Source organism: Cryptomeria japonica, chromosome 11 (genome assembly GCF_030272615.1).
Source record: "Cryptomeria japonica chromosome 11, Sugi_1.0, whole genome shotgun sequence".
Taxonomy (NCBI): domain Eukaryota; kingdom Viridiplantae; phylum Streptophyta; class Pinopsida; order Cupressales; family Cupressaceae; genus Cryptomeria; species Cryptomeria japonica.
The window spans coordinates 699,720,905-699,742,385 of record NC_081415.1 but is presented as its reverse complement, the minus strand read 5'-3'; the positions used below and the strand labels follow the sequence as shown (position 1 = coordinate 699,742,385).

The following is a 21,481-nucleotide window of genomic DNA, read 5'->3' as shown; positions in this document are numbered from 1 at the left end:
AGTACCTTGGATAGAAGAACTTCAACATCATGAAGCCTAAATAAATTGAAATTTGTTTAAGAATGTGAAAAAGTTGAGCTCAATTAAAACCGCTTACAAGGACATTGATGTTGAACTTCAACAATGCAAATGAGAGCATATACCAAGAAGACGAACTCCAAAAGCTCAACAATTTGATGACATCATCATGATGGCCAATTGTTTGGCATATGCAAATACCAATCAATTCATTTTTAAGTGGAAATTAACATGGATTTGTTTTATTTGCTTAAAGGGAAAGAGTGATTAAATGCAAACTACACTTTGAATTTTGTTGGCTAGTTATATAATTTCAAGGTACAATCAAACAACCAAAGAGGCTCCTTTACTCTAGGCCAAGAAGGTGAATCTACAAACATAGAAAAGGAGAATTGATTAATACCAACAAGATTAAATGAGAAACACTTTTGTAGAATGTTCCAACTTGTAATAGAGTCAAGTGTGATCATTGACTTTGAACATAAAGAAAGCATAAGCAAAATTTTGGACAACTATCCTTTACCATGGTATGACCTATTATAACTTGTAAGTATTTGTTTATAGCTTTTTATTCCTTGTTAATCTTAGAATGATTTTGCTACTTCAATTTTGTTTAATTTTTTGAAAATATCTAAATTGCAAATAATCACACAACCTTTATGATAAAGTAGTTTGCAAGAAAACATTGAATGTTAGCCTCCTAGAAATTCTTATTGCAACTACCTACAAATTCTTGAAGGAGATGACCTCATAGAGCATCTATAACATAATACGGTGACTAATTCATTCAGTTCATCAAAGAAGATTGTTAAATATTCAACTAATCAAATAAAGACGTATAATCTTGAAGTAGATAAGAAACATCAAAGTAAAAAGATAGAAATAGGGCCTTTGTATAGAAGGCCCTTTGTATAGACGTATAATCTCTATACAAAAGATAAATAACTAAACAAGATTCAAACAAAGAGTTGTTGTCCTCAAACTTGGTATATTATATAAACAAGTACATATGATGTCAAATAAAAGGAAAAAAAAAAAGATTCTCAAATAGAAGGCCTATAGTGCATAAACACAATAATTTTACCATGGATGCAAGTTACCTCATTTCTTGTCACATGTACTTATAAACACAATGACCTAGAGTTAATGGTTAGTAAAGTGCCTACCACTTGTCTTGTGCCTACCACTTGTCTTGTGGAAATGTAAATGTCTTCTCCCTGTGAAAATGTAAATGGTTTGTGTGAAGAGTTTATTGGTATATTCCTTACACTGAAATCATTGTGGTAATCATGCAGAAAGCTATTGGTTGATTCATTTATATTTAGTATATAGTCAGTGTGGTATTTTTTTCCGGAGGTATCAATTTTGTTAAAGTTGTTTGAGGTATGATCTTGGTTTGTGTGTTATGATGTTGAAAGCTTTGAACTATATCTAATAATATGATTCTGTCCCTTAAAAACTTACTTTATTATAAATAATAGTTGATTCCCTATATGTAATCACAACTTATTTTCTCTCACCGGGGCTTGCATGTGTATGTGCAGTCCATCTTTTGGCTGTCTTGATTTCTAAGGTGCCAATACATTTAACTGCCGTTTTGCCAAATCACAACACTCGGGTTTTAAGAATACAATGCCAATGATTTGACAAGACAAATTGATTTTTAAAAAATACATATCAACATTCTTGCTTTGAGGGTTGTCTGGAAATTGAGAAACGAAATCATTTTGATTCAATGATCAAGCTTTCTTTTATATTTGATCATTACTATGGTTTCCCACTTGGCGTTATGATACAGCTAGTAACATCTTTTCCAAATCAAGGAAATAGAATCATATCCAACATCTTTGTAAACAGCTTAGTAGAAGCCAATCAAAGGTACCCTCATATCTGCCTGCGAAGGATCAAGTGGATGCCTGTCCCTAATTGTAATCTTTCTTCTCTTTCACCACAAGTATGGAACACGTCTGTGCACTACAGTGCCAGTTTATACATCAAGAATATTAAAGGATGCAGATAGCTGATTATATGTCGGATTTGGAAAGAAAGAGGCTAGAGGCGCAATTTTTGGACAGAAGTCATAAAAAATGAATGTAAATTGTACAGAATTGAATAATATACAATCATGGATCACTACTCGCCCCTAGAAGACAACTATAACAGAACAAACAAATCAAACACTTATTTCGGAGTTGCAAGGTTGCTCTCCAGGCTTCTCTCTTTGACTGTTCTTCCTGCTCCAAAACAGCATTTTTGAGCAGCTTGCTTTCTGTACCCTCGGGCTAACTGCCTCCTTATGTTCAAGAGAAGAATCAGAACCATTTTCAGAGGAAATTGGATTCACAGCTGAGGCATCATGCCCAGGCGGGTGCGCTTGCTGAGAACTTCCTGTTTCCTGTCTAGCTTCAAGTGAAGAGCCAGGTTCATTGTTGCATGCACACAAAGGTAGGCTAACAGATGGGAAAGGAGTACAAGACACGCTACAAAATGAATCTGAAGATACAGACGAATCCCTATTTTTATGGAACTCAGATTGACCTACTGGGCTAGATGCTGAATCTGAGTCACAGACATCTGCTGCACAAGGAGTGCACAATCCAAGGGTAATGTTCAACTTAAGCTCTTTTGAGGGTGAACCAGGCAGCTTGACAAAGGAAACAATGCCTTGACGGCAAAAGGGGCATGATATGGACCCAGGAGGATCTGCACTAGTAGAGCTAGCAGTGTTTGTCGAGCAAAGGTACAAAGCGCATTTTGTGCAAAGTTCATGGCCACAACCTGTACGATACACATCGAATAAGACATTAGCAACAATTTCCCTTTTTGTACGAGACAATTTCAATAATTAAATTCTAATATTTTCTTTCCCATCATTAACATTGAAAAACATCTAGGTACACCACATAACTTCGGAAAATTGACAGTAAAAAGAATAAAAACAAGTCAAAAAATAAAATCTAGTAATACTAAAATAAACCACTGGTTTTAAAATACAAAATTAAATTTATGTCATCAAAGGTGTATCAGAGGTGCCTAGATTGGGTCTAGAATTGTTTAAGTAAACATGGTAACGTGGCCTCAATATTTCTCGGAGATAGAAAGAAAAGACTCACCAAGTTTTTTAAAAATAGTTGTAATGTGACAAATCGTATATGAAGGGTTTAAAGGTTGAGTGGTTAAAGTGTGCATTCTCATTGTGGAGACCCAAATTAAAATCCCCAAAAGTGGCATCTACGGTGGAATTCTAAGTGGTCATTGTCTTCCACCATTTGGCTTTTAGTATTTTCTGATAGTCTACAATACTATCGTGGACTAGAAACTATTTTGAATATGTTGCCATTGATCTATTTGGAGTACATGCATAACAGATCGACTACCATTATTAATAACAGATCAACTACCATTATTAATAACAGACCGACTACCGTTTTTGTTCCTTTACCTCATTTATAGTTTCATTTCGTCCAAATATCGGCAAATGTTTCTTACACAAGAAAATTTTGGTATTATTTCCCAGATCTTGAAGAATGTCTCTTATTGAAACAAAACTATGTTCTATAAGATGCAAACTATTTTGAGTATGTTCCAAATGATCTGATTTGGGATACATGTGTGTACTCTCAACATAACAGATTGACTACCATCATTGGTTTCCGCCAATATCTATTTGATGCAAATAAGATCTTCCAATCAAAATGAGGCCAGATAAAACATCTTATCTTTTTGCCTTGTTCCTTTTCCATGAGACCATAATTTTGTATCTCTATATTATTTAATCCTGTAATTTGATCTATAAATTATTTCTAAATTCAAACAATTCGAGATTCTCTACACCTTGGAAGAAAAATATCTTCAAAAATGAGAGAACTTGAAAATAATTTCATTTACATCCTCATTAGTTTTTAGTTTTCTGTGTCATTCAGACCTATCAAAAGTTTACGAATGTTCTTCCTCTAATGAGACTATCAGAAAAGAATTTTGGAAGGAAAAATTATCCTTAGGAAATTTATTACAAGTTTTGGTAGGTTATGGAACAAGGCCTCATGGCAGGTGCTAATAGCATTGCTAGATTTTGAGAAAGCATCACATAACAGAATGGAGACAATAATTAATTGGGTTTATTAGTTTAACGCACTAAGCTCTTGGAATAACAATGAACATCTTGATGCTTCGACTATGTTTGCAGTTACAGATGCTTCCATGTTACAAATGTCTATTTACCAAGGATGTTCATTAGCCCTGTCTCTTTATATCTATGATGCCGAAGCCATCAAATTATATCCTTTTGAATTAGTTCCCAAATACCAGCCCCATTAAGATCTCTAAAAGTACACTATAAAATCTTGATGAATTTCATGGCCTTGAGAGCTCAAACATTGGATGGAGTAACCTAATGCCATTGGGATGAAATCCCTTAAACTTGCTTTAGAGATACGAAATTGGAGTTCGCATCACCTGCTTTGAATGAAATATCAATTTCAAAATTTTAAAGCTAATGAGCCCAAAAGAGGCAAGATAAATTAAAGTGTTCCGTCATTGAGCAGTGGGATGTAGAAGCATCCACAGGTTTTATCTTCCTAGAATTTCTACTTGTACTCTGCGGTTTTCCATAATAAACATTTTCAGCATAGAGAAAATGCTTTAAAGCTTTCTTCAGTTAGATAGTCATAGAAACAATAGGATGCCTTTGGGAGTTGGAAGCTTCCACCTGTCAGAAGCAAGGTAGACTGGGCCTCACAACGTTAAAATACAAAGCAACGTTACACCAAGTAACCCTTTGCGGGGTATGGGGAAATGTGGAGATGGAAAAAACTCACTCGTAGCAGCAAAAATCTTCTGGGGAAAAAAATCAGCAAACTAAAAGTAAAAGATTTTTTGAGATAATCAGGATTTAAATGGAAAAAATCAGATTTAAAAAATATTGAAAAAGAGACAAAAACTACTTGTTATTGAAATTTGAAGGCATTTCCATTGCATAGAGATCGAGAGAGCAAATAAAAAAAAGAGGTTAGTCCACAAATTGTCTCAAATAGAGAGTTTAGCCTATGAATTGTCCAAATGAAAAGTTAGTCTAAAAACAGTAGAATGCAGTGTAGCATGTAAGCTTTGTGACTAAATGATTCTTTCGTAAGTTTAACGATATGCAAGTAGACCTCTAGTCATGTTGTATGATGTGAGTGGATGGTAAAATGTTACAAACAACATTGTATTCCAAATTTTTATTACCATCAAAAGAATGTTTAATTATAGAGACCGCACCATCACAACAAACTCTGAAAACTTTGAAAACTTAGTAAGACCTCAAAACGACTACAATAAACATGTTTGCATTCAAGTAGGATAACAGGAAAAAACATTCCATCACCATGAGAATTTCAAGGGTTTCACAAATTGGCAGGACATTGATTAAGCTTTCAGATGCAATTTTAATGCAAAAAAGAATGTTGAAAATTGCAGTCAACGATTTTTAAAAAAAGAGGTTCAGGGATTTTTTGAAGATTTTTGCTTCTCTGGAAAAACCTGCCCAAAGCACCCAGAAGTAACATTAAAATCCTACAAACAGTAGGCAAAATGGCATGTAGAGAATGCATCTTATTGGAACTTGACTTCTAAGTGAACTAAGGCCATGAAAGGATCACAACCATGATGGCAAATTATTATCAGATATAAAATTTGCAGAGGATTTCCAAAGAATTAAAAACACTGGACATATCTTTATTTGGTTTATGGTTGTATAAAAGCCAATGTGCAAGGCTAAGGCTAAGTTTCTTTTATATGAAGGCCATTGTAAGTGATGGAAGTTCTGGACAGGGGCCCAACTGTTGGGTGTGGGGATGCATCCTCACAAGACTTAAAATTCTAAATGAATAATCAAAAGCATAAAGGAGTCACAACTATGATGGAAAATTGTTGTCAGCTATAAAAATTGGCAGGAAAATCCCAGAGAATGAGAAACGGTGGAAAATCTCATAGGGTGATGAAGAACAACATGCAAAGGAACCCTTCGCAGAGAAGAAACTTGATGTTTCTCATTTTCAGGTGTTTGGGAGTTATCTCTACATTAATGTGCCAAACAAGATGAGGAAAACACTTGAAGATTGTGTTTGTGAGATACAATGAATCCTCCAAAGCTTGCAATGTTTATGTTTCAGCATGATAGAAGACAGTTGTAAGCCAAGATGCGAACTCAGATGAGGATGCTTGATCCTCTAAGTCTCAAGAGCATCCTATGGAGGTTGAGAAGGGTGAACAGATTTGTTCCAGGTGTTGATTCACAAAGTGCAACAGCAAATGCAATTTAACTAGATTCTAAAGTCCAAATACCTCATTACTTTCTAGGATAGCCAAGAATCTTAAATGGCTTACTTAGACATTACAGGATGCACAGAAACAAGTAGAAGCTCTAAAGAATTCTTTCTAAGTGAGTCATCCCCCTACGAGATTTTTGAGTTATGTTGTCCTGATATCTTCCATCATTGATGGAGACCTTCAGACTTGAGGAGGCAAATTCAAAGCAAGTGTGGCAAGATACCATGGCAAAAGAGTCTCACTCCATTATGCAGAGCAAAGTTTGGGCAATTGTGCCGGGAGACTAGAAGGGAAGCAATTGATTGGTTCCAGCTGGTTGTACAAGATTAAGAATGTAGCAATCAAGGGCATAGAGAAGTACAGAGCCATAATCATTGCAAGAGGGTTATCCTAAAGAGAGGGAGCTAAATATGATATACTTCTATTAGGGTAATTATGGCTCTTGCATCTTATTTTGATTGGCCTTTATATTAGATGGATGTAAAGACAAACTTTTCTTAATGGCAAAATAAATCAAAACATGTATATCAATCAACTTAAGGGGTTTGAGATGACCCGTTAATGGCCCTCACTAGGTTAATCCAAATAAGCAAGCTGACGAAGGAGTTGTATGGCAAAGGCCAGAGAAAGGATGGATCAAGATCAACTTTGATGGGGACGTCTAAGGAAAATCTTGGCCCTTCAGGTGTGGGATGAGTAGCAAGGGATGAAGTTGGAAACATCCTTGCAATCAGTGCTCAAAAGTTGGAAGAAGGAACAGGCAGAAGCTCAAGCGACGGTCCTTGCACTTAACTAGGCTTCCCACCTTTCAGTCACTAAGCTTCAACTTGAGGGCAACTCCCAAATGATAGTAAATTCAATTGTTAAGGGTGAAGCCCAAAATTGAAAATTAAACAAGTTTATAAAGGTCATTAAATCTAAACTAATTCAATTTCAAGAGTTTAAAGTCTCACATATCAAATGTGAGGTAAATAGGGAGGCGGACATTCTTTCGAACTGGAGGTGTTTTGCTAGAGAAGGCAACATGATGGAGTGGTGAGATGACTTCAGAAGGTTGCAGGATGGAGTAACGATAGGTTGATTAAGCGTGTGAAGAGACAAGCAGAGGTGGTAGCGTGGAGGACGAATGCAAACTGCAATATGCAGCTGTTGGGAGATCTACGAGGGTGGTGCAAGCATTACAACTTGAGGTGGCAATACATGTGAAGCGGAGGAAGTAGTCCGAATCACGACGCCTTCGCTTTAAATGCACAAGCCCTTGAGCTTTTCGAAGAAGTTGTTTTTGGAAGGCAGTGAAAGAAGAATAGGAGGCAATTAGCAAGGAGAGTTGGGGTTTGGCAAGTTTTTTCTGAGCAATATGGAGGCCAATTTTCATTCTTGACAGACAAGCAGCAACTTGCCTTCATGGGAAAGATATTGGAAGAAAGGATAAGGAATATTTTCAAAAATTGAGGATATGCATTTCCTGAGGATCATTGATAAGTTTCTAGGGGAGGAATATATGAACTCCAAGTTCAAATATCGCACAAACGTGGATGCGGCCTCTCTGTTTTTTGCTTGGTGCTTGGAAATGGGCAATAAAGAAGATGTGAAATGGGTGACAAGAGAATGTGTCAGGGAAGAGTGGAAATTTGGAATGGACACCCTAATGACAATGGCGCCACTGAGTGAAGGCTTCATCACCAAGAGTGGAGAATGGGTTTGGGATGTAGAATTTATCTCGCCACTGAGGCCTTTTCTGGTTTAGGGAGCTGACAGTGACAAAGAGTATTGCAGAGTGGAGGCACAAGGAGGCTGGAATCTCATCAAACAGTACCTCTGCAACTGTGAGCAAGTGGAGCAGGTGACGGGTGGAGAGGAGCCCAGAAAGGCAAAACAGAAATCCATCTTCCGTAAGGAAGACTATTGGATCAGTTGTGAGATGCCGAGGGATAAGGATCCGAAGCCGTAAGTTGTGCGTGAAAAGCAGTCTATTTTTGTAGCAGATGATGATCGCACTTGCTGGATGATAGGCTCATATGTTTAGTTAATAGCATACATTTATATTTTTGTAATAGTTGTATATGGCTTCTAGGTGATCTATAGTTGGCAATCCAGTTATGGAGGGTTGATGTATTTGTATAAACTGATAGTGGTTTCTAGCATAAGCTACTTGATTTTTATGTAATTTCTCTGTTTTAGTATTGATATAATATATCGCCTTTTACCGATGAAAAAAATAACTTAAGGGGTTTGAGATGCATGAGTGAGAGACCCAAGTATGCAGGATGAAAAAGTCCCTGTGCGACCACGTGCTTTTACTCACATATTGATCAGATATTGTTGAGTTTAGGATTCCCCAAAACAATGCCAAATCCTAAACTTTACTATCTATTTGATAAATATGATCTATTAGTTTTGTTATTCTATGCGGATGACCTGATCCTTAGAGTTAGCAGTGAGAAGCTCATCACATGGTGCAAGGGGGAGTTGGCCTCTGAGTTTTACATAATCGGATAATACACATCAGCTTTATGCACTATTTTCGAGTCTTCAGATATGGCACAATATAGGTGAGGTCTTCCTTGGTCAAGGGAAGCACACGTAAATATTCTGAAGAGAATTCAAATGATGGATTGTAAACCCCTATCTACTCCCATTTTTTAATCTGAAATTGATTATGGAATTAGATTCAAATTTGGTGGATCCTTCTACAAACATGTAGTTGATAAGTTCCCTCATGTAATTGATGAATACCTGACCTAATGTTTGCTTTGATGTGAATACCCAACCTAAAATTTTCTTTGCATACTACATGCCAGCCTTGTCCACTAGTTGTGAGGTTATTTGGCTTTGCAGGTTGATAGTAAAAGTAACCAATCAGATGTTGCAAATAACAATCATGAACTATGGCAATCAGAATTGCATTAGACTCTCTAAGAATCCAGTGTTTCACTATTGCTCTAAGCATATAGACATTCAATATCATTTCCTCAATTAATTGATGAATATCCGATCTAATATTTGCTTTGTGAATACCCATCCTAATATTTACTTTGCAGAGTACATGCCAGCCTTGTCTACTCGTTGTGAGGTTATATGGCTTTGTAGGTTGATAGCAAAAGTAACCAATCGGATGTTGCAGTTACCAATTGTGAACTATAACAATCAGAGTTCCATTAGCTCGCTAAGAATCCAGTGTTCCACAATTGCTCTAAGCATATAGATATTCAATACCATTTCCTCAAAGGACAGAGTTCAAAAGAGAGCAGTGGTATGTGAGTATGTTCACTCTGATGCACAGGTTGCAGATATTTGACAAAGCACTTTACTATGGGGAAGTTTGAGATGTTGAGAGAGAGTCTGGGATTGGTGGAAAACACTATTAGCACAAAGGAGAAGTGTTAGGAGTATCTATCTCGAGTTGCTCAGCTAATGTTCTCACAAGGACGGCACAATAATATGACAGCAGCAGAGCCACACCTATGCACAGCAAAGAGATCAGCATGGAGAGAATGTAATCGTATAGGAAAATAAGGCCTAACAATGTAGGGAGTCTTCTTTGAGATTAGCACCCAGTTAACCATTTGAGACTTAGTGATTAGAATTTGCAGCTTAGTCTCAAGTACTCTGATTAGGAGTTTTTAGTTGGTCAGACTAGTTAATTGTTCGGTCAAACTGAGTGAAACATATATTTAACTTGAAGCTTTACTAAATACCTCATCTATAGTTTTTTTTAGTTAGATTCCTAGAGCACTTGATCCATTTAACAAGCACATATTCTAATTTTAATTGTGAAGCAGTCTTTTTTTCTAAAATTGCATTCGAATGGAATCTTTTTCTTTGCAGTTTTAATAGAAAATAAGTGTAATGTTGAGAGTCCAGACCTGTGAGTATTCGCAGTTTATTTTTTCAGCAGTACGTGTTTGTGGATTAGTGTACTCAGATCTGTTGTTTTTATTAAAGTTTTTCATTTTAAGTTCTTTGAGGTTAGGACTAAATTTTCGTATCCACATTTCATATCTTCCACTATTTAAGTCATTTCATTTGATGCCCCTGCGCAATTTTTTTGGTATGGAATTAAAAATAAATAAATTATTATTTTATCAATTTTATGAATTTTCGAGCATTTTTTAGTTAGAAAAAGATTATGCGTGTAATTAGGTAGTCTGGCATTTCATTTTTATGCCTTGCATCATTTATTATTTGAAAATAAAATCAAGCCGAAGTAAACAAAAGTCCAAATATAGGGAAAACACGCTTGTCTTGGAGTACCCCAGCTCCAATATTGCACGCTAATGATCCCATCAACAACCTCCAGTCTGTCAAAGCTCTTTTAATATAGCTTTCCATGATAATGAAGAAATTTATGGAGTTCTAATTTCTATAACGATTCAGGAATAAGATCAGCTGGCTTCTTTCTACTGCAGAAAGAAATTCATTCACAGGCAACTCCACACAGACAACATAATTAACATGATTAGCATTCCTTGGGACAATTCTATAACTCAAGTTAATCCAAGGAATGTTATTAAATCAGAAGAGCATGGATACTCTCACAGATTCTAAAACATATTGCAATCAGTAGAATTCAAGAAACACTTGAAAAAATATTGACATTTTATTGTACTTATATACTCATCTTGGTGCATAACACTCAATTGGGCCACAATTTGCAACAAGTATAACGAAATAAGCGAATACAATAACAGAGAAACCAGAGAATACTGAATAGGAAAATTTAGACAACAATAATACCTTCGGCAGCTACAGTACAATTGCGCTCCAAACAAACTGCACAAGGCTCACTATCTTCACTGGCAGTATTCATTGCTTCCAATCCATATTCCCTAAATGTAAACATATGGAAAGCAATTATTTTTTGATAATTCCATGGTAGTGGAATACTAATCTCTACAAAATCAATTATGCTGAGCTTCTTTGATACAAGATGTCCAGGAATTATGTTAAAAACTAAAAGCAAACATACAGTCTAGGAGAGAACAAAATTTAAAAGATTGCCCCCTACATTCTTCAATAATAACTTTGAAATTAAAGATGGCATCTATAGATTAGTTAAACATCTTTTTACTCCTTAATATACTCTTCCTATTAAGAACTCGTAGCCAGTTTCATTTGCATGCACCAACATGAATTCTTCATTAACATAATCCAAACAAGATAAGTAAGAGTGCACTAAATGAAAAGGTATCTTTATGATTCTTAATCTATTTATTGTCAGGAATAATGTATCCTGAAGCAATAGTCAGACAAATTAGCCACTGATCTTAACTAATATTTTAAGAACCCAGTAAGTTCTATTTAGACTTCAATACCACCAAGGAAATAAGAGTACACGACAACTAGGATCATTTATAGTGCATTTTTTCCTGAGAACACCTGTTCTATTGATGGACTGGAGTATGCCTCCCCAAAACTAGTATAGAATATTATCTAGCTAGGATTCCCCTCTCATCCACATTGTCAAAAGGTCATGGGACAAACTAATACCAAGTCTAAATATTTTATGAGGATTTATTGTCAAGGTCAATACCAAGTTCGGTGGGAAGCAAAACCATTAAAGTTATTGTCATGTTTGCATCAAGATATCTGGCAACATCCAGTCTCTCAACTTTTCAACACTTTTCTTTCATGAGTTAGCAGTACCCGATTTCCTCAAGTTTTCAACATATTTCTTAGATACCCTCCAATAACTGCTCTCCTTACAATTCTAATGGAATGGTGTCGACCTATACAAAGAGCATATGCTCATATCATACTTCAGATTAGTTTGAAACTTCATAAGAAGATAAGGGAAGTTTTTAGGGTCACTACCAAGACACAATTTGGTGTATGAGATGCCCATAATGCAAGCATTCCACAAGACCGGTTGCATTTCCATTTACCTTGCCTTGTATATTGTTCAAAGAGGTGTACAACCCTACTCTGCATCCAGACCTCCACTATAGAGTACACAGGCATTTACCATTAGGGTAACTTTGGCTATATGAAAGCGTTTTCAAATAGTTAGCAGAAGCTATCCAAGAACATCTATTCTGTCCACATTCAACAATTCAGAAACTATAAATTCCCTGTATGACAGGAACTAGATTAAAAAGAATTTATACAGTGAAATTACCTATAAACTATAAAGTATAAACTGCAGCATATTGTCATACAACTTCTGTTATGAGGGGCCTCTACCCACAAGAAGATCACCAATCCTTTTTGTCTTTTCTGTTTACACTAACTGCCATCCCCAAAATACAAAAAATGGTAAACAGTTTTTATAAGACTTCCACAGTTCTGTAAATAACCCCGTGATCCTCGAAATTTGTTGGCATTTCCAACTGGACTGCCAGATTTCTCCAACTTGGTCTGCACTTTTCAATTGCTATAGAATTTTACCAATTTATTTTAATAATTCCAGATTTCTGTATTTCTTTTACCTCCTCCGAGTTAATCAAACTGGTAACTACGAAAAAATGTAGTGTAATGTCCCCTACTAGGTTTTGATCAATTTTAACCACAATTAATCTTTTTTCAAAGTACTTATGACTTAAACTAACTTGATTAAGAGTCAAGACTACCTTAACATTTATCAAATCTGAAATGTTCTATCTTTCTTTCTTTACTCAATCAAGTACTTGCTATCTTACCATACTAAATAGTTAATCTTATTCTGATTTATTTACAGATCATTACATATTTATTAATTACTATTTATATAAGTTATTACTAATTTCTAAAGGTATTATATTAACATTTATTATCATCAATATCTATATTTATTATTTACAATCGTTATATTATTCCTTACTCTAATCCAATCGTTATATTATTCCTTACTCTGATTTGAGTATATATATACATAAATAAATAAGTAAAATAAGTAATATTACCAATTATTTGTGTATTAGCTAATATCCTATTATATAAATTACTAATACTACTACTTAAACATTACTTGTTGGTAATATGTTTGGTGGCTGGTCATGGCAGACAGATCTGATGCATGTCAGATCTGGTCTGCCACTATCACGATACTTGGTATCCTTATTAGATACATGATGTACTCTATATTAATATTTTTAGTAATATTAAATTCTGCTTAGAAGCACTATCGAACTTCCTATAGTAAGAATACATCCCCATGCATCAAGTTCAAGGATGCTACCGCCTGTAGCTTAATACAGTTCTGATCTGTTCTGATCGGTGGTTTCTATTTGTCCACATGGAGCCTTATCACCCGATCACAAGTCTCTAAATATTTGGCCTACTTCAAATTAAGACACAACGATATGTAGATAATGTCTTGAGTCGACCTATTACCTCTACTTCCCTCCAACGCTCCTCCGCAAGCAAACCGCATGGCCCATATATATATCTCCTTAACGGAATGGAATGACTGGAAGCTTAAGTCTTCCAAGGGTGGCGACCCTTCGTATGATGTGTTTGCCTATGACTATATCTAATCCCGTGTTTCTCTATTAAGACCGTTGATTTAGTTGATAATAATATCGTTCCCTTAATAATTATCATGATTAATAATTGTCTGAATGTATAGATGTATTTTTTTATTAATTTGTTCTTCTTTAGGGGGATTACTGATCGACTTAATCAATTAGTAATTTACTATTTCTAGATATATTAAATTAAATGAAAATTTAATCAACTGTTATAACAAATATATTAAATAAATAATCAACTATCAAAACATCACCATATCAATTGATACGGGGCATGTAATTTTGTTTATAATTTATGTAATATAATATTAATTTAAATATTTCAAGAATATTATTATTGATAAATAAATATTTAATAGTTTTGAATAATCATTCGTTGATTATATTAATTAATAATAATTATTGCTTTATTTAAGATATATATATAACAATCAAGGAGGGGTCATGACATGTAGACAAGCTCATAACACCAAAAATTATCACAACATAACTGCCCTTATTGATAAAGCTTAAGAATAAACATCAGAAATAGCAACAAAAAGTTGTACAAGATAATGCAAGTATTCTCATTAGAGATTTCACCAACAGCATTTGAAATGAAATGTTTACATGTCTAAGCATATAACAAAGACTAAAATGAAGTGTTTATACATGACTAAAAATATAACAGCGATTAATATGGTATCCCTTCAACCATATTTGCCACAAGTTGATAGCTATTAACCTATACCCCAAGCACAAAATAAAGGCAATATCATAACAGGAGCAATAAATAGAGTATAGAAAAGATTGAATTATAAGAAGTAAGGCTTCCATTTTCAGTAGTCTCGAGGATAAACCCCTTAGAAATTCTCTTTTTTTAATATTCTATACAGAAAACAATAAGCCAATTTGTATATTGTGTTTCATTTACAAATTGAAATGAAGTTTTTTATTTCCTGATTTATCTAAAGCATGAATTGTGTTTTGCTGAATGCAGCTCGAATAAAACATAAATTAGTAACCAGAAGAATTTCTTCCAGAAGTGATGATAATAAATCTCAGGGAAAAAAAGAATAAAATTATTCAAGGCAGGAATTTCTCTCCCTGCCTTCTCAAGATCATTGTCCTCAATGAATAGAACATTATCCCCATTAACTATGTTACTGGTTCACTAGTACTGGCCTGCTAAGTTCAGGTCTGATCCAGCCCAGATCTGCTCCACATGCATAGTCCCACCAGACACCTGCAGGTCCATTCAAGACGAACCCAGGCATACCCGCAGCAAATTTTGCGGGACCAACATTCAGGTGGCGAATTTGTTTGGTTTTAAAAAAAATTTGACCTGTAAGTTGACTAAAAAGCTAACCATAACCCTAAAATGTGGATTCCAATACATTTTAAAGACAAAAACAAAATCTGTGTGATTTTGAAGGACTTCGTTTGGGCTTGGTGGTGAGAGCTACACTCCTCAACCCCATCCTGTATCACAACAAGGAACACATCAGGGGCACTACCCCCGGACCCAGTGAAGGGTGCAACCCCTCAAACCCAATGAGGGCACTGCCCCTCAACTCCGTTGGGGTGTTGCCCCCAGCCCCCACTGAACTCATTTGATTTGTACACTCCAAGTCTGAGTTTGCGAACTATGCTTCCAAGTTTGCCTATAGGTCTTCGTCTACAATATCATGATCAGATTGAACAATCTTCCCTAATGTTACTTGATGCTTCGTCGTTTTCCTTGTTCTCTGGAAGCCGACTTCTTCTTTTTGCGGGGATGATGCAGTTAGTGTCCACTGCCTATTGTTATGATTCAATAATATTGTTTATCATTATTATATTTGCTAGTGCTAATGCCAATGTGAGTGGCGCTGTTTATGGTTCTTCTAATTTACCAGAACCTACATCACTTAATAATTAATACAGATGGTAATGACTATATTTTTGAAGACCCCATGTGATGATGCTTGTGCAGTTATGGCTGACTGTTGATGCTTGACAGTATTATTTTTTAATTCTAATATATAACATATATCGTGACATTTGAGTTTGACTAATTGGCATTGTAATATTTTTTATTTTTATGGTGGTTTTGTTTATTATACAATATGTGATGCTATGTGAGGCATTTGAACTTATTTACTGCTGCATACATACATACATATGTTTGTGTATATATGTGTGTGTATATGTATATCTATATATATGTGTGTGTATATAACAGAACCAATAACAGAACTGGTCACCTAGCCCATTATAGACCTACAGATGAATCTTGCCATAATATCCCATTCTATAAATTGCTTGCTACCCAAAACATCTTCTTATTTATGTTATACATTTCAAATTTGATCATGTACATACAGAATGCAGATGGCACCATAATGTGCAACAATTGTGCAGCACCCAAGTATTAGTTTTAATTCAAAATCCTTATTTTTCTTCAATTTTATAAAGAAGTTGACCTTAAGAAATGTGGCGAATGAAGATCTCTTGTTTTCAATGGTAAAAAAATCAAAACTGGAGTTATTCTCACTTATATTGTTCTCATTAGTAGATTTAATGTTTGATGGTGACAAAAACATTCTTTCATCTTTTGAACACAAAGTTTGAGCAAGTCTAATCTCCATGCAACTTAGGCTCTGATGGTAGCTTTTGTCATATCAAAATCGTCAAATGCTCCAGATATGAAAATGAAAAGAGAAAGAGTCATCATGGTCAAAATGTTTTTAAGTTAGATCCATTATATGCTTCATTGTTGTGGAGAATACCTGGCAATATTTAGTATACTCATAAGAGGGAGTGAGAGAAAGCTTGATGGAGCATAAGGTGGTAGACTTAATTCTGAGTGAGGCAACAACAGTGGCTCAAGCCAATGCCGACCCCATATTCTAGCCACTTCAAGTGGTATCCATCTACAAGATAAAACATAAAGGTTAAGCTTATAGTTACCACATAAGCACTTAATCTCTTAAATGAACATATTCCACATCTTCCATTACTATAAATAAATATTCATTAGTAATGATAAATTGAAAGTTTGGATTCTAAATTCAAAATACCCGTTGCAATTCAAAGTTGTTCGACTAGCGCCTCGTGCTATTAGAATCTGAAATGTTAAAAAAATTAAAAATGCATTACAGTTTTGTGAGTCAATTGGAACCATTCACCACAACCAATCATTTTAACCACAAAGAAATAAATGTGTCAAACAGTTCTAAAATATAGAATTTAAAATTTCACAAAACCTGACAGCACTGTATATTGCCTCCACACGCTGCATAATGTAAAGGAGTGCTTCCAGCTCCTAATATGACATGTAACACAAAGTTAAGTAGGACATTAGCAGTTTGAAAGGAAAAAATAACTAACATAAGGGGCCTGTCTAATTTTAAATATTTATCAAGGATCACACCTATCAGATCCATTGAAGTGCCATAATGAAATGTTGCAGCTGACACATTTGCATTCAGATCAAGAAGCAATTGCACACAATCAAAGTGCCCATTAAGTGCAGCCATGTGAAGAGCTGTAATCCCAACATCTGCTGCCCTGTTCACAAATTTGGAAAGTGCGCTGCACCAAGTGCATGAAGCAGAAGTAAATACACAAAACCAATTTTCAATACTCAAATACCGGAAATTTTACATCAAGTTAACTTACTTCAAATCAAACAGGCGTCCTATAGGTGAGGCATCATCCTTTTTGCCAGAAGGCGAAGACACACTCAAATTGTAAGGGGCACTGGGTACAAAGTCTGCAACAACAAGCCTGATGCATCTTGTGTGACCATTTACTGCTGCAAAGTGCAAGGCTGTCCTACCACTGAGGTAATCTGCTTTTGTAACCTAATTCCCAAAGGGCTATTAGATGTGTATTTTGAACATAACTAAAAATTCCTAACAGATAAGCTGTTAAACTTTTTCAGTGAGAAACAAGTCTGGTAATATCAAGTAAAATCTTACATACATTTGCTTTGTACAGAAGAAGAGTCTGCACAACTTCCCAATGCCCATACCTACAAGCTTGCATCAAAGCTGTCTGCATTCATAAACAGACAGATAGAACCTTAGATTTGAAAATATCATGCAATTGATTAAAACCTACAGTGCAATACTTCTATGTCAGCCAGAGACAAGAAACCTATTTCATTTGTCAATGAGATTGGTATAGAAAAGGTCCTATCCTAATCACGAACAGGTCTCTTTGTCCTATTGATTGATCGCTTCATTAAAGAAATTAATATGGTATAGAAGAGCTCATTCCTAATTATTGAGAGCTCACTTCTAATTAATCATGTGGTCAATGTTCCAAAATAGCAAAACCAATTTCTCGAGATAATCAAGTCCAGTTTTGACTACTGCTGGTACTTTTTGTTCACCATATAAGTTTTGGTCTTTACGGGTTTCATGTTTCTTAAGCTTATAAAGTTCCCCCTTCTACATGATAGCTGAAAGAACATGTTCCTGATTCCCTAAAACAGTTTTACAGGTAAGACCACAAGCTGGGAGTTACTTAGGCATCCAATTTACAGAAGTGACACTTACCTTGCAGTTTAGATAAATAAACTGTTATTCATTTTCTTGACTTAAAAAAGCATATGTTATAATATCAGAATTTACTATTGTTTGTAAGCTATTGTATAAATGAATAAATAATGTATTTCGTGCTAAAGCTCCCCTTAACCATAGCAGTTTATCACGGCCTCTAAATACATGGAAGTTTAAAATCACACATATTTAATTGTGCATCACAATTTTACATCTCATACCAGGTTGTGGCATTCTAGGCATCATTTGTACTTCATAAATTTCTTTGCCTTGTGGTCCGTATCATAACAGTAAGGATTAAATATATTTCATTGCATAGAAGGTTTACATCTCTTAGTATGTCACTGATCTGATAATCATATCACTTGTGCTTTGATGCTCCCCTTACCTTATGGTTTACATCTCACCCAAGGTTGTTACCATTTTGATGTTTTCTAATTACATGCAATTATGAGAATTCAGCTGACGCTATTACCTCTTTTCTCATATAAAGTAATTGTGATAATGCAATATAACACATGAGGCTCTTGGCTGCACTTTGACTATTTGCAAGGATGGGAAGGTTCCTCCTTCACTTGCCCAGGTTACAGGGATCATGATGCACATCCCCTAAAGTATTTTTTCACAAAAACTTTGATCTCAGACATTCCAAGAAGAATTGCATATATTTCCTTATGCATAGGAGGTTTACATCTCACCCAAAGTTGGTATGTCACTTGTCAGAGATCTGGTAATCGCATTAATTGTGCCTTGGCGCTCCACTTACCGTGTGTTTGTTATCATTTTGAAATTTTCTAATTACACGCTACAGTGAGATTTCAGCCCACTTTATTACCTCCTGTCTCTTACAAGTAATGGTGATTGTGCACGATAACACATGAGGCTTTTCGTTGCACTTTAACCAATTGCAAGGATGGTGTGTCTACTCCTTCACTGGGGTGTAATAACCAACCAGATTTACAGGGATCATGATGCATATTCTCCATAAAAGATTTTAATCTCAGACAATAAAAGAAGTGTGAGTTTAAAATTTGAGGTCTGGGGCTCGCCAACACAAAATTAAAAAATCTCATATATCAATTCACGGAGAGAATATAGTTTGGGACTATAGGGTTTTTTTTTTCCCTTTCCGAACAAATTGTCATGTGGTTGATCTGCAATAACCCAAAAATGTGCCAAAGCCAAGGGAAGAAAGAACAACATTTTAGGAGAAAAAATGGGTTCATATATTTCCCTTTTATTCCCTCGGTTATTTTATTACTGCATCCATATAACATCATGCACAGAAAACTTAGGCAACTTGTGATAGGCATTACTTAGAGAACATACCTGACCACAGTAATTCCTAGAATTCACATCAGCTCCATGCTCGAGCAGCAAATTTACAATCTGTTCACATTCAAAAACTCTGAATAAGACTACAGGAAGTATAGCCATTATAAAATCCAAAAGACAAAATAAAACCAAATATCTAAAACGGCTACCTACCTCGCTATGGCCTTTAGCAGCTGCAAAATGAAGAGGCGAGTTCAGTCCACCAAAGGTAGAATATCTGGCCAAACAGGGATTGAAATCCAAAAGCATGCGAGCCTCCATCAAATCCCCATCTCTTGCAGCAGATACCAAGCGTTCCCCTGATGCAGAGCACCCCAGGGAGTTACCCATTGAAATAATATGATTTTAATTGCGTCTTTATAAAACTACAAATATCACAGCTGTCTCAGCCACCGAGAAGGGCTGAAGCTTAAAATTGTGTGCTCTCTTTACAATATAGGATCTCCTTCTACTGATTCCGATCACCCGATTATTTTATATTCTTTATTATCGTCCCTTCACAGAGATAAACTGAATAATGTACACATCAGACCAGCAAAAATCCTGGTATTGATTTCAATCAGGACTTTCCGTATAGTCCTCACATTCACATTTTCAGAGAACTGACATTGCGGACATCCAACCCACTAAATTCAACATAACCTATTCTCAATCTCATCCAAATCAGTCCAATGCATTATCAAGCCACGACTACAGTGTAACCCCTACCACCCTCTCTATGACATAACAATATCTTTAAAAAAGGCTCAAAAGATACCCTCACCCAAAATGCACAGCAAAATCCTGATGAATTAATGAGGAACTAATGCAGGATGCCCAATGGGTCATGCCTAAATGAGACCTAAATGCAAATCTCCTTCACCACACCAAGGCTACCAATGAAGTTCGGCTGACCTCAGTGAAAATCAGTGAGACTGTATTACAGGGGACGCAATAGAACACTGTCGTATACCTAATTCGGCAACATTACTTATTAGGTCACTAGAAAGAGACACTCATTACAGAATTGCAGAGCACTGTGTTATCATACTGCCACAAACAATCTTTAAAAAAGAAAGTTCTCTGTGCCCAAGCCCCTCTGGATCAAACTTGCCTTGTTGAAGGATCTTTTCTTTCTCTAGTTCCCTACCTAAAACTGCTTGATTTCAGGACATCTCACAGCATTCTTCATTTGGGTATAAATATCCACAGAGTCATCCGAAGATGACTCACCAACCACCCACCTAGATATGTGGGCTTTAAGATGCTGTGCAGCTTATTTCGATCAAACTTTACCAAGCTGTAAGGCTACAAAAGTATATCGGACCCAAGATTTATAAGCCCACTTCCTGTCAGAAACAAAAATCAGTCGAATGTTTTCGTAAACCCAGTTTTATCGCAGTAAATGTTGAAAACTTATCCGTTTTCTGCTGAATTTGAGGGTTGTGGACGTTATGTTTAGGTTTAAGTGATCAACCGTCCGATGTATTGGTAACTTGCACGGAATCTTCGCCGTACGCGTGTCGCGGGAGAAATTAGGTCCACTTCACATCGCCTGCCTGCCTGCTTTTGTTTAAATTTTAATGTTTTTAATGTTGACCAGAGGGACATAAGACTGGTTTTATTAAGTCTATTATATAAAATGAGCAATGTAAAAGGGACAATGATTTTGACAATAATTAGAGTTTGGAATGTAATGCAGTGTATGATGCTTCTAGGCAACTACACTACGTAGGAAGATCATAACTAAGATTTGGCGTCAAGGATCAAATTTTAGTTAACTTGTTCTCTTCTATGTGGACTTGTTGAAAGACCCACTTTGTCATGTGATCAATCAATTAAAAAAATAATTAAACTTTTTAG

General features: G+C 35.6%; 1 protein-coding gene across 1 annotated transcript; it reads right to left on the bottom strand.

Annotated features, from left to right (window-relative positions):
- Positions 1–1,743: 1,743 nt before the first annotated feature.
- On the bottom strand, positions 1,744–21,040 carry LOC131067146 (E3 ubiquitin-protein ligase XBAT33). Its single transcript, XM_058002080.2, has 10 exons — positions 19,793–21,040; positions 19,634–19,693; positions 17,724–17,795; positions 17,418–17,602; positions 17,170–17,330; positions 17,003–17,061; positions 16,817–16,863; positions 16,526–16,669; positions 11,065–11,156; positions 1,744–2,796 (listed from the first exon to the last, which is right to left on the bottom strand). The coding sequence occupies exons 1-10, from the start codon at positions 19,967–19,969 to the stop codon at positions 2,192–2,194; spliced, it is 1,602 nt and encodes a 533-aa protein (XP_057858063.1). The 5' UTR covers positions 19,970–21,040; the 3' UTR covers positions 1,744–2,191.
- Positions 21,041–21,481: the final 441 nt, after the last annotated feature.

Coding starts and splice junctions, on each gene's coding strand:
- LOC131067146 (XM_058002080.2), bottom strand. CDS start 19,969: ATGGGTAACTCCCTGGGGTGCTCTGCATCAGGGGAACGCTTGGTATCT. Junction 16,864..17,002: donor GCAATATACAGTGCTGTCAG/GTTTTGTGAAAT, acceptor TTAACATTTCAG/ATTCTAATAGCACGAGGCGC. Junction 2,797..11,064: donor TTGTACTGTAGCTGCCGAAG/GTATTATTGTTG, acceptor TGTATCGTACAG/GTTGTGGCCATGAACTTTGC.